This window comes from Miniopterus schreibersii, assembly GCF_964146895.1.
Source record: "Miniopterus schreibersii genome assembly, chromosome: 7".
NCBI lineage: Eukaryota > Metazoa > Chordata > Mammalia > Chiroptera > Miniopteridae > Miniopterus > Miniopterus schreibersii.
In genome coordinates, this window is record NC_138108.1 from 17,123,003 (window position 1) to 17,137,196 (window position 14,194).

General features: G+C 36.8%; 1 protein-coding gene across 1 annotated transcript in view; it reads right to left on the reverse strand.

Moving 5' to 3' along the window:
* CPS1 (carbamoyl-phosphate synthase 1) overlaps positions 1 to 14,194 on the reverse strand; it is a 145,909-nt gene that overhangs the window by 82,830 nt on the left and 48,885 nt on the right. Inside the window, exons 3-8 of the mRNA XM_081142905.1 lie at positions 11,027 to 11,136; positions 7,999 to 8,143; positions 6,954 to 7,043; positions 5,081 to 5,137; positions 2,515 to 2,607; positions 582 to 671 (exon numbers count right to left, since the gene is read on the reverse strand). Coding sequence (XP_080999031.1) covers positions 582 to 671; positions 2,515 to 2,607; positions 5,081 to 5,137; positions 6,954 to 7,043; positions 7,999 to 8,143; positions 11,027 to 11,136 — 585 coding nt within the window. The remainder of the gene's footprint in view (positions 1 to 581; positions 672 to 2,514; positions 2,608 to 5,080; positions 5,138 to 6,953; positions 7,044 to 7,998; positions 8,144 to 11,026; positions 11,137 to 14,194) is intronic.

Genomic DNA, 14,194 nt, shown 5'->3' on the forward strand with positions numbered 1-14,194 from the left:
TAGCCCACAGGAGTTTTCCAACTGACCCTATTTTTTTGACTCTCTAAACCCCAAGAATGTGAATGTGGCATGTCTCAGAAGGTCAGTCAATAAGTGATAAGAACAGTCATCATTTTCTTCTCTGTTTTTGTGTCCTCCAAGGTCTTTTTTTTTTAAAATATATCTTTATTGATCTCAGAGAGAGGAAAGGAGAGGGAGAGAGAGAGATAGAAACATCAATAATGAGAGAGTCATTGATCGGCTGCCTCCTGCACGCCCCTGACTGGGGATCGAGCCCGCAACCCAGGCATGTGCCCTGACCAGGAATCAAACCCTGATCGCTGGGATCCTAGGTCGACACCCAACCGCTGAGCCACACCCAGCCGGGCTCCGAGTTCTTTTTTAAAACATAGTCCACATCTCTAATTTTAACAGGGATAAAATGTGTCATTTTGTTGATCAGAGGCAACAAGAAGAGAGCAGATGCCCTGACGCTCTGAGAGAATGCACAGGTTTTCTCTGAAAGAGATAGAGGAAATCAGCTTAACACTAAACAATCAATATTACAAATCTTCCCCCTTGGGATGGGATGATTGACTTACCTTGACTAGTAGGCGGATTACATTGTTTTTTATCCCACAATCTACAGCTACCACTTTCGTGGGGTTTCCTTTGCCGAACACCTTGACATCCTGTCATTTTAAAAACCAAAGAGTGAGAGGGAAGTTCCAGCCATGAGCAGCACATCAATATCATAAGCATATCTCAGGACGCTTTGCACTTAAATTGGTGGCAGATTGATTACTAACTATTTGGGAGTGACTGGCAGTTAATCAATCTGCAACAAATGCAAGCAAGTGCCATGATCTGTATCTTTTTTATGAGAAAAAATACTTTGTTATTATATATAAAATACTGATGCCCATAATAATAATGATCCCTAAGAAATTGGCTGCTTCCACAGTTAACAACCATCTTTCCCATGTTTTGCTAACTAACAAACAATAGCAATAAAATTTTTAAGTATTATTGCCTAATTCAGCACTAGACAGATGTGGTAATAGGTATATATCATGCTTTAAATACCACTTGATCCTCAACTTGCAATAAAGTGTGGGTGAGGTAGAACATTAGGCTTATGCAATGGGGTGGATGGATAAAATCAGTATGGGAGTCAGAGGATTTGCTGAGCTAGTGCAGACCACCGGTCCCTCTAGGTTACTATGCAATCATTTGCATTTAAATGGTAGACTTCATAAAAGGATCCCAGAGCATATCATAATCATTACCTATGTCTTAAGCACTGCTTGCAGTCAGATCCATTTGCACAGGCATTTACCCAAGAAGTAGTTCCCCAAAGTCATAAAAGGAAAAATAGTAGGAATATAGGGAGAGACTCCCAGAGGGCTGGAGGCCCACAGTGACCCCATCTTGAGAGCTAGCGAGCACATTCTGAATTTAGGATAATGCAAAGTTTGCAAAAGGTTTTAGATGAAAGTTGCAATCTGGATATTTGAAAAAGCATTTTACTTTCACTGAAATGTCTATCTCTCCACAAAGTCCATGGAATGTGAAATCATAATCTCTAGACTGTACTTAAGAAAAAAATTTTAAAGTTTATATTTTTTTGTCCTGCTGACTATTCTAGAGAAAAAAAATACCCCAGCCCTTCTGTTATTTGGGGGAATTATTGCTGAACTGATCCATAAATGCTACATGTATCTCTCTTGTCAGATAATTTAAAACAGTATAGATTTATTCTTAACCTTAGGCTTCTGCTACAAAACAAAGCAATATTACCATCTAGTTATAGCTTCATCAAATTGCAATTACAAGACAATGAATTAAGTTATCAACCATACTCCAACAAAATTCATAGAATAAATATAATCGGATACAAATATACATCTTATCACAGGTAAAATGAAAGTATTTAATTGCTCTGGCATTAAGAAGCAGAGCCAACTTTCACCATTGCACTCTCTCCCCGGATTTAATATAGATAAAAATACAGATAGGCTCCTTTTTGCTGATCTCTACACAAACACATTATATACTCTCATACAGAATGATAGAAGTTAAGCAAGACCTCACAGACATGCAAATACAAATACGGATTTGCACTAGGACTCTCCAAGAGAGGAGTGTATTATGCAGTGTTTTTCAACCTTATTTGACCATAGAATTTTTTTAAGGTGAATATCTCCAGGCCCAATGTGCCTCACATTTGGAAAATGCTAGACTAGATGCCCAACGTAGTTCTCAATTCTAAAATTCTATCATTCTAGAAGGAAAAATAGACCTGTCTTGTGATGTGTCTCAAACTAAATCAATTCACATGGAAATGTGTACAAATACTTTAAGTGCACTGATTTATAATATATATATTTTAGTTGCTTTAAGACACTTTTCTCCCTCAACTCCAGTTACTTCTAAAAGACGACTTTGGCCTAAAGGAAGGTTTTGATATTACAAGAAAGGGAAGGTCTAAAGGGAATGAAACAAAACTACAAAACCTGAAGAAAAATTGCTCACCTTGGTTGAAACCTCAGCAATCAAATTCTGCTTATTTGGATCCTCGAAATTCACAGACTGACCTTCAAATTCAATCTTCCCAAGCGTGGTGCCCTATCAAATTAAAAAATTAGACAGTTAAAAGGGAGCAATGATGAAGGTGCTGACAGGGTCAATTCACAGGGACTTAAACAGCTGCTCTGAGATTTCGATGCTTTTGTAACTACTCATAACCAAAAGCAGAAGCTCTCCATCTCAACCTGGAAAGATAAGGTGATTTGCACAGTACATTTTGAGAGTCACTCTGGGAGGTACAATCAGTTCCTTTAGGGCTGAGACAATTATCTGGGGTAAGCAAAGTCAAAGGCATCAGAATGTGGGTCTCCAGCCTCCAGTATTTAGGGTACCTGTTCCTTAGTGCATCTGACCTAAAGATAAGTCATGGGAGACATCGACAAAACAATCTACTGAGAAAAATTAAAAAAGAACTCTAAAAATTCTTAGAAAATTGAAAAGAGTGGGAATTTATTACATTGTGATAATAAAATTAATTCACAAAAAATGTGAAACGCTATATAAGTCATAAACTTTGAGAAGTGGCATTGAAAACAATCACTGCTTTAGACATGCTAATGTCTAGGTGTCCCTAAGAGCCTGAACTTTAAAAAGAGTTTAGCCTTCTGTGAAGTTTTCACAAATTATCCTTGTTAGCTTGAACAGGGCAAATGTTTTCTTCTTATTATCAGTTTTCCTTATTTGTTAGTAAGTCTAATTTGACCTATTTAAAAAGATAGCATATTATATTTAGTAGGTAAGACTTTATTGGGGGGGGAGTGTCAAAATAACTCACTGATTTGCCTTTCTCCAAGAAATTATTGCATTGAAGAAAATAGAAGAAAGTCTTTATTTCCTCAAAATTTATTCTTTAGGGGAAAAGGCACTTGGGAGTGAGTGAGGGTAGAAAGTGCCAGCTCACCATTCAGATATGATGGTTATTTGTGTGATTACTAAAATCAGAGTGCTCCCTAAAATTCTGGGGGGAAAAATGACTAAAAATCACCTTTCACTTTCACACTGGGATATTAATTTCATGACGATCTCCACTTACTTTTAGAATCCAAATCACAGAATCCCTTGACTGTGTTTATGGATCCTTATTTTGAAATTTGGTTTTCAGCTCTCATTCCCTTCTTCTTAAAGCATGCTGAATGAATTTCAATCTTACTTTCCAACCTAAGATTAATAGACTAAAAGCTACAGTATACATTCTTAATATGAGCCAATACTACACTTTTGTCTGCACTAGCCTATTCAGTCAAATTCTGAAAACCAGCTGCCTCTGATAAAAGTAGGGTTCATCCTAAACTAACACAAAGAACACAGTATGGTCTTGTAAAGTGTTTTCCCAAATTAAAAGGCCTCACTATATTTTCTTCAACTTGCCAATTCTACTGCCCAAATTGAATTTCCCAATTTTATTTCCTTTTCATTCTGGTAGCCTCATCATTGCTTACTGCTCCCACAACATTGCTGGGCTGAGAAAACACAAGAATCTACTTGGGATATTGAACCACACTAACATCTGTTCTCCGGAAAAATCACGGCAGAGGGAAGACAATCAGAGGTGGAGTGGGAGGGTCACATAAACTCCACTGTCATCCTTCTGGTCACGGGTATGTACCATGTTCTTATTTTCAAAGCTGTTCTTTCTTTCTTTTTACAGAGATTTTGTGTCAATATATTCTAACAAGAAATCTACAACAGATTTTCTTTAAGAATTTCTTGCACTTTGAAACTATCATTTTTTTTTCTTTTTTAGGCAATATAATTCAATGAGACACCTTTAGTGGCATTTGGGGAATTTAGTTAACCTTAGGTAAAGTTTCTGTCTGGTCTGGGATATGAAAGTTTCACGTAGCAGGGGAAAAAAGTGGCCACCTCTTATAACAAGAAATAGCAAGCTGAAGGTGAGGAGATATTCTATCAGGAGGGATCAGGTGTTTCAGCAATCAGATATAAAAGCAAAAGATAAACATACCTGTTATCACCTTGGGCATTGATTAGTCTCAAGAACGACTGTGTAACTGAGTAACCTGCAGGGCTCATCTGACACTCATGAAATATCACTCACTAATTTCACAGACTGGACAGAAAACAGCACCAATGCTATACGCTTCCTGGTTTGCATTCTCCAGCAGGGAGATGTCCAATTTAGGTAAACTGTTGTGCACCTAGTAACCTTCTCCACTTGTTTCACTGGTCCTGAGCTCAATTATAAAGGCCTTGACTTGCTGGGATCTTGAACACAGAGTAGGCACTCAATAAACTGCTGCTGAGTGAATTCACTCAATAAACTGCTGCTGAGTGAATTAATCTCATGTCCATTCAGTAACAAACACCCCAATCAAGTATCCAGTCTCGAAAATTACATCAGTGATAATAAAACAAGATGACAGAAAACCAAATGGCAGAAAGTGGCCAGATTTGTTCTTTCATATACTAATGTATTCCTCGGGCACTGAGAAAAAATATTTATATATATTTATATGTGAAGAAACATAGATTTGGCTAAAGGTGATGACCATACCTTCTCCCGAATTATCTTAGTCAGCATTCTTGTGTCCACTCCATAAATTGCAGGGATCTATAAAAAAAAAAAAAAAATGTAGCAACAGTGAAATTGCAGGAAATTAGATCCAGCGTATTGTTTCCAAGTTACAAACTTAGCGTCATCTATCTTCCTGAGCAGTAAATAATTTCCCTATTCCTTCTTTTCTCTGACCCAGGGTGACTGTTGTCAGAACACGGTAAATTGCTGTTCCAGTTGGGCACAGGACTCCTATACCCAGGCACCTCCTCAGAATAAAAAATGGGAAATTCTGAACATCAATCTTCTGCTACAGTTCTGTTGCTTTTAGCACAAGATGTTAAATAATATTATATATATGTATATATATACACACATATATATAGCTTGAAATCATGAAGTTTGTAGACTTTATTATCAATGATATGTAAATAATATGCAAAGCAATGTATTGAGCCAAATATTCCTGGCTCATAGTAGGCACTCAACACATTTTTCTGAAGGTACTTGTTCAGTGGTCATGCTATAATAAAATTTCCTCATCTTTTTAATAAACCAGACAACTCTACCCTTGTTTTATTTTCTTTGACTAGGCTGGGTAGAGACAGATGTGGTATAATGAAAGAGCAATGAGTCAGGAATCAGGAAAAGCAGTTGTAATGTCTTTTTTCCCACCAATTATCTGAGTGATGTTTGAGCAAGCTGGTTTTTCTCACCCATACCTCAAAGAGGCAAATTGGTTTTTATCTTATACCCTCCTTTATTCTATGTGTCTGTGATCACGGAAGAAGAGCCAAAGCACATTTACACAACAAACTAACAAGCCATGGATGAAGCTTCTATTTAAACTAGAAGCTCTGACACAGAGCAGCTATAATATTGGGCGCCCTAAATAATACAAAGGAAACATTAAAGGTTGCATGGGGATGGGGGGAGTCTTCTGAATGACCATTACGAAAATTAAATGTCTGGAAGTGAATTCAGATGGTTGAGCAGAAAATAGTAATGACCCTGGGGATGATATTGCCTTCTTCTCTCTTTTAATATTTAGAAAGAATTAGAACAAAGAAGCCAAAATGAAGATTTTTTGATTTCCAGAAGGAAGCAACATTTAGCCCCAATATGTAGGTGCCCATTGGAGAGAGGGAGCTTTAGTAGAATAATATTCTGTAAATTACAGACCCAGCAGCAACTCCGCAAAAAGCAACTATAGCAACACTGAAGATGAAGCTAAATATATAGCAGGTCCATTAACTTCAAGTATGTCTGACATTCCAATCAGAAGAATTTTCTTATTTGATTAAAAAATAATAGTTAAAATAAGGAAATATAAGGTTTATATACTTTCTATTTATAACTTCAAATGAGATTATAGCTAATTCTATAATGTGTGAGCCCAAAGAAATTCAATGGCAATCTGTTTATACTCATTAAGAATTAAAAATTTTTTAAAAAAGGATGGTATGATAATCTACCCTGCACAAAGTCACACAGCTAGTTAATGGTAGAGCTGGTACTAGAACCCATGAAAAAAGTGGCATATCTGAGTCCTGGATAAAAGGGGCAGGAGAAGTTAAGTTGCTTGAGAGAACAGAAAATTCTAAACTTTTCTCTAACCCCTTTCCAGGATTAGGAATGCAACCAAGCAGGTCTGACCGCCACCTAGTGGATGGACTGAAAATATGTGGTCCTACACGTTCAGAAGAGAATGCGTTCAGACAGTTCAACCTGTGCAGTAAGAGAAAGGAACTGCTTTCTGAAATAAAAAAGATTCCAAACCGCAAGGTCTGCCTCATCCGTTTGGCCCTCCCCAACTTGCCACAGACCCGCCCGCCGTCCTTAGGGGATGCGGGCGCCCTGCCATTCTTCTCACCTTTTCCTCCTGCAGCCATTGCCCTAGGCTCTTGGTGGCCAGCCAGTGGTTGTAGTCGTTACTGTAATTCAGCACCAGCAGACCTGCAACCTAGGAAAACAAGCAGCCATTTAAAGGGATGATCACAAAACATTATCCAACTCTTGTAACATGTCTTAAGAGTCTGTTTGCTTTTATTGTCAGAGCTTTATTGCATCCATTGATACAAGGCTTAAATTTTTGGATACGAAGGGGAAAACATGGCCAACACTTTACTCTTAAAATACATGTGTTACCTTAATTATCTATCATGTGAGGGAACAGTTTTGCCTGTTTTGCCAAATTCTGAGACTAATCTAGATCTCCCTTCCTGACATCCCTATATTTTTCTTCAATGGCATTTATAAGTAATCTAATTAATAATTACTTATTTAACGTACATGAAAAGTGAAATAATTTCTAATCTATATTTAAAGGTGAATGAGAAATTTGGGAGAAACAGAGCTAAAGTAAATGATCAGGCCACGTCATTCAAAAATAGAATGGTGAAAAAAATAGAGTGGTAACTTCGGTGTGTAAATTTTTGAGTTCTTTGTATGGTCCACATACCTAAGATATTATCCAAATTTACTGTGAATAGGAAGTTTTAATTTGTTTACTTTTTGACTGGTATATAAGCTATCTTATATTCATCTCCCAAAGAGGGTAAGATGAAAAGGCAAATAGTTAATACAGAGTTGATTATCAAAATCATTTTAAAAGGTGATTCATCACCAATTCTTGTAGCATCATTATTATTATCTGGACTTATAACAATATTTTTCCAGATAAAGCTGAATTTCATGCAAGGCATTAAAGAACAAATTTCAAGTGCTCTGGGAAATAAAACTCAAGGTAATGTCATGTTAAAGCTTATTCTCATATATCCAAAATGAGGCTGAGAACATGAATTTAATAGTTTGTACTATGATACTGAGGGAGACACTTTACCCAACCTAGACTCTGAAAATAAATCAACCAAACCCCTTCAAGTTGTGACTTTTTAAATAGTCATCAGTGGTACTACCTTAATTCCATCAGACTCCATGTATTTGCTAAGTCCCATTTCATCCAGTGCAGTAGTGTCAGGGGCTCCACCGTTCCCAATAATAGGATTGACCATGGTCAGAATCTGCCCCTTGTAGGCAGGGTCAGTAATAGCTTCTGGATACCTGAGTAAAGATGCCAAGATATTACCAACAACAACAAAAATGTATATCCCAATGCCTTAATCACCGAACCCTTGAAAATTACAGAACATGACATTAAAATCCTACAAAACCTGTCTCTAGATTTTAGCAAACCTAGGGAAATTTCATGATAGAATATGGAAATTTATTTCATTTGACTGATAGGAAAAGAAAAACTGACTCTTATGTAGTAAGGCATATTCTCATAGAACTCAATTTCTTAAATTTTTTAAGCCCTTAGAAAGTTTCTATAGGGCCTTAATTTTTAAAATATTGCTCTAAAGTTTGCAGATATCCTAAAAACTCCCTTAGCCTACCAGACATGAGTGGGCCCAAACTGATATTTACTGTTGAGGGCTACCGGCTTCACCAAAATATTAACTGTGAAAAATTAAGTTGTTTTTTTTAATACCTTCTGGGATACTGAAGAGCATCCTGAGTATGGCAGTGGTGGTTGCATGGGCGCATAGGTTTATTAAAATGCACTGAACGTTTAAAACACAGAATTCATTTCTATGAAATATATATTTAGCATAGTTAACTTTTTAAATAGTTTTGTTTTAGAAAGAGGTATATGTTTGAGAATTATTATCAACTCAGAAGAAAAAAAAATCAATCCCACAAAAATTGACCTGAAGCATTTCTGAGTTCTGAATGAAAAGATCCAAATAACCATTTTCAAGTACTGATACGGGATCAGGGAGCAATGCAAGAGGGCATTATTTTGAAGTTTGGAGAAGGGAAAAATAAGAATACTTGCATTCTCATTACATATATATTTATATATCTTATTCTTAATAATAAGCAACCTCACTCCCATAAATGCCAGGAGCTACCTATAGCTACTCCAAGTGTTGGAATGCCTTGCAATGAGGTTTTCCTCCCCTCCTACAATCCATTTTCTGCGGAAAGAGTTAAACCACACCTTTCTTGTGGATTACTACGGAAAGTGAATTTAGGTGCTGAGGGGGACTGCATCGACAACCTTGAAACCAATAAAGTTCAGCTCAGGCAGCAGTCAACATAAATCTTCACCCCCCCATCCAGACTCACTCCTCCCAGAACTACCTCTGTCAACAGAACACTTAGTCTTTCAGCTCAGCAACCCCTAAGGTGACTCAAGTGCTGCGACATTTATCTACACCTCCATCTGCTAACTTCTCAGATGCCTCTCACTTGTCAGGAACTGATAACTTTTTAGCCAAGGCTTACACACAATATAAATGCATTTCCTGAAGACGAAAAACAAAATAAAGCCCTTAATTATCAACCATCTCACCGAGTGAGCACACAATGAATGAAAGCAGCATTTCTCAATGACAAATAGGGTTTGTGGACTAAGCTTATAAAGGAGTGCCTTTTTCTACATCAAAAAACATCCTTAATAATTTAATTTTACTACCCTTTCTTCTTTCTCTCTATGAAAGAACTATCTGTTTTCTTTAAACATATGCTTACAATACTCTCCAGTAAATGAATAAATACAGCTTGTCCTGGAGAACTGCAGTGTTGGAAGCAAATTAATCTATCAGGTCCTGTTTGACTTTTGTGATGTGACAAGATTTATTACCCATAATCTATCACACAGAAGAAAACTCTAGTGCCCTCCATCATTCTGATCTATATTAAACAGTTGTTTGTTGGCAGGTATATTAACACGGCTAGTAATTAGTGCTGTCGAAAAGCTTAAATAATTGCCTGGTGAAGCAAAACTTTTCAAACAGGTTTCATACACTGTAATTTAATGTTCTCACCAGTGGAACTATTTAAAACACCATCTAATATTCTTCATTTCAAACAAAAAGCCAAGAGGTTAGAGAAATGTGCATTAATAATATCATGGAGATTTGGCCAATCAATATCTTCAATATCAGTTAACCCAGTGTCTCCTTGTCTTTATAAGGCTAACCGAATCTCACTAAAGAATTCATCAAATATTTTATAGTTCAGTCTTTTGAATCTCTAATGGAAACCTTTTGAAACCATCCAGTCATTTCTTAAAGACTCATATATTTTTTTAATTCCCAGCTGTAAATAAATGACTGTCTAATCCAGCCCCCTCAGTGTTTATTGGTGGAAACTAGGATTCAGAAAGGTTAAGTGATTTTCTCAATATCACATAACCAGTTATTAGAACTGAGACCAGAACTTCAGCCTCCTGGTTCTTGGATGAACAAATATACGTTGTCTAGGTAAGAACAGCTACAGGATTTCTGTAGCAACTCTTATCCTTGTTGCAGCATGCCTCTTAGCATATCTTAACAATGAAGTTGGGTTTCAATGGATAAATTCTGAAAATATCAGATGTACGCACCTGCTCTCCCATTGATACCTCAAAACAATAAATGTACCTGTTATCTTGCCTTTCTTATTAGAGTGAAAAATTGAATAAAATACCTAAGGACTGTCTTAGCTCCTTAGAGTAGTTCATATTAGATGTGCAGGGTTGATTCTTGACTTCACTGATAAAATAGCACTAGAGTGTGCTGCCCATCCTTTGCCCTGCTCCAATTTTCACGTTAATCAGATCTACACCTCGCCTTGCAGAAGCCATTTGGCAATCTCACATAAACCTGTGTCCTTGCACCCAGTGTTTCCAGAATTAATTTTGTTCCTCCCCCCCCCCCCCCCAGGGGAATACCAGTGTCCGTGTTCTCTTTCATTTACAGCAGCAGGGAGGCATCTGTATCGATGTCTCTTTTCAGGGACGGGTGCAGTGGGCTGGGCACAGGCACAGTGCAACATCAGGACCACATGACATCTTATTATGATGCAGTGGTTTCAACTTCCCACCATGAGTAAGATCATCCAGTTATTCCTCCACACAGAGAAAGAGTACAGCCTTGCAATAGAAGCATTACTCACCCTCCCAGGCCAGTATTAAAGACCACTTCACCGGCAACAGAGGATGGATGGCCAAAGGAGTAACCCTTCATCTTAGTTCCATCTTCCAGGACAATGTGTGCTGTCTGTGCCTAAAGAAACAGGTCATGAATCTTAGCAGAATACAAAATGTAAAGCACAGCTAGTGGAAAAAAACCCCAAAGGTACAATACACAAACTGAGTAAATAAATGCACAGTACATTTGATGAAACCTTACTACCTAGATTCAGAGTCGTTCTACTATTACTTGTCACTTTTCCTCAAATGCATGGCTCTTGCCACTGGCAGCTGATTTATTTTGTTTTGCTTAAAAGAGGAACTGAAGCACGTCGGTACCTTGTCTATTCTAAGTCTAATTGTAGAGTTCTTGTCAATCCAGAAATACTTCCATTCAGCTGAAGTGCTATGTGTCTATCCTTTCCCCCTTATTATTCCGTAGCTTTGCTCAAGTATTGTTTTAAGGGAAGTTCATGAGTTTGCAAAAACATTGTGAATTGTACCAAACAGCTCATCATCACTCTGAGGTTTGGAGCCAGAAGGAATCTTTAAGGTGATCGATCAGACTGTGTTCCCCAGAGCTCTTGTTTGATGGCGCTGTCCCAAGGGCTGCCTCCTCCATCAGCTTTATGGTCATAAAGAAGCTGAAACTTTATGCTCTGTTAATACTGATACAAAAGCAAGCACTATGGAACATCTAAAAATCTACTGTCTTTTGCTTTTTAGTCAAGTTAATTATATCCGTGCCTGTTTCTCTCTTTAAGTTCTAAGGCATTCATAATTTGATCACTTCACCATAGTAACCTTTGAAACAGCTTCTGTAAAATTCTTGGCTTAGAAGAGGGACAATTAGAGAAACATATCTAAGAAGCAGGCATCATCCACTCCTCATAAATACTTTACCTTCTATTGTTCAAACAGTTTAAATCTAACTCTCAAGGTCCATAAAGTTCAGGAGAATGAGAAATGTATTAAACCACACCTAGGGGTACAAAATCTAGACTCTGAAACTCTGGAGGACACAATAATTGGAACAGGGTTAAAGAAATAAACCATAAAAAAACTCTGTAATAATTAAAGAACTTTGCATAATAATATTCAGTATGTTTTTTAAGATTAAAGATGATATTGTGGTTATATTTTTAAGAGTTTTTATTGTTTTAAAGATATACGCTGAAGTCCTGAAATGATTAAGGACAGACAATACGATGTCTGAGGTTTGCTTCAAAGGAGGTTGGGAGAACGAAGTGGACTATGGATGAAACAAGTTTGGCCGGAGTTGAGATAGTTGAAGTAAGGGTGATTATTGTACTGTTGTTCCCTCTGCAAGGATTAAATATGCTCATTAAAGATAAAAACATACGGACTCTCTACTTTCCTTCCCTTACATTTTTAGGACTGGATCCCATAGTGTCTAATCCTTTTATATCCTGCCACTCACCTCCACCCCTACCACACACAGACACACACCCCTTGGCATGCAGCAGAAAATGATTTCTAGACTTCTGTTTTGAAGATCTTCTAGTTTTATAACATGCACACAGTTTTTCAAGCATTAAAAAGAGAAAAAACATTATTTTTCTATAGTGATCTTCTCTGTAGAATGTCTTTCTTAAGTGAAAAGTACACAAGTCTCGACATTGGAATGATTGCTCTTCAGTGAAAAGTAGCGTGTGATGATCTTTAAATCGGTACATCAGAGGCCTAAATATTGTTTATGTGTGTGTGCATGCACATTAACTTGTATACACACAAAGCTATTTTAGTATTTCTTATTAAAATCAATATATATAAGATACTTCTTTCAACGGTCAGTTTATATTTTTTTAATCAGAGGTACAATGCATAGATTTCAGGTTTATGTTTCTGAGTTCAGCTCCTGTGTCCAAGAAATCATCTTTGCACATCACTTCTGCTAACATGATATTCTTATTTTTTATATTTTATTTTGTCAACTATTGTTTGTTTATTCATAATTCAAGACAGAGGTTGATGATTTTAGGAAGGAAGAGTGTAATGCTCAGTATATTTCCAAAGACTATTATAAGCTCTTCGAACGTCTACGGTGATGGGTCTCAGTAGGGCATGTTTACTGGAAAAATTCCCCAGGTAACTCTGACATGTTTCACTAGGTGAAACCTTTAGGTCCAAGTAATGAAAATTCACTGTCAAAAAATATTTTCTACTGAAAGTATTATTTTCCCTTCCCAAGGAAGTCATGCGTAACCTACATGCTTTCATAAAAAGGAAGGAAAAAAGAAAACCTTTCCTTAAATAATATGTAACTTTGATAGAACCTAAAATAACTGTACTTAGTTTACAAAACTTGTGTTAACTGCAAATTTTAATTGTTTTCTATGTACCAGTTTATCTACCCTTACTCTGAGCCATACCTGCCTAAAATATTACCTCTGTTATTTGTGTTTTTTATTATACTTTCCCATCTAAGAATTTCAAGTTGTCTGAGCTATGTGTGGCCACCACCTAATTATTTTTTTAAAGGTAAAAATTAACATAAGCAAATCTAAGTCCTATTAGCCTGTTCCTACAATCTGATTTGGTGTGTTTTTTTCTCTCTCCACAGGACTAGTTTTCAACTTCGCTTTCCACTTTTTAAAGATATATTTGAGGAGACATTTACTGTTGTCTGGAATAGTCCCTGAGATTGTGCTCAATATGTCTTTTTGCTCCCTTAATTATATTTTTTGTTCTTTTTGGCAGCTTTTATAGACCTTCCAATCCTCTTTCCAACTGCACACTATATTGTTACAAGGCCTCTGTTTATTGCCTACAGAACCCTTTATATTCCACTTAACTACATTGGCCTCCAATGAGTTTAAAATGATGAGTGCCAATTGACTTATCTATGAATTGATGGAGGAACTCTGAACAAAGAGCTATTATTTGGAATCCCCTGTTCTGGCTAACAGTTCCCCAAATGCTATTTCATTCCAACAAATCCAAAAGAAATCACCTTGTTACTATCATAAGGTATTTTAGTGGCCTCAGTCCTAGTAAAAAGAGGTCCAAAGCCTAGGAATTAGACTATAACATTAAGATATATTTAAGTGCCTACTGCTAGAGCACTATGATACTTTAAATGCTGAAAATGCAAAGGAAACTTTAAGAGAAATATGTACACTTGTAGAATA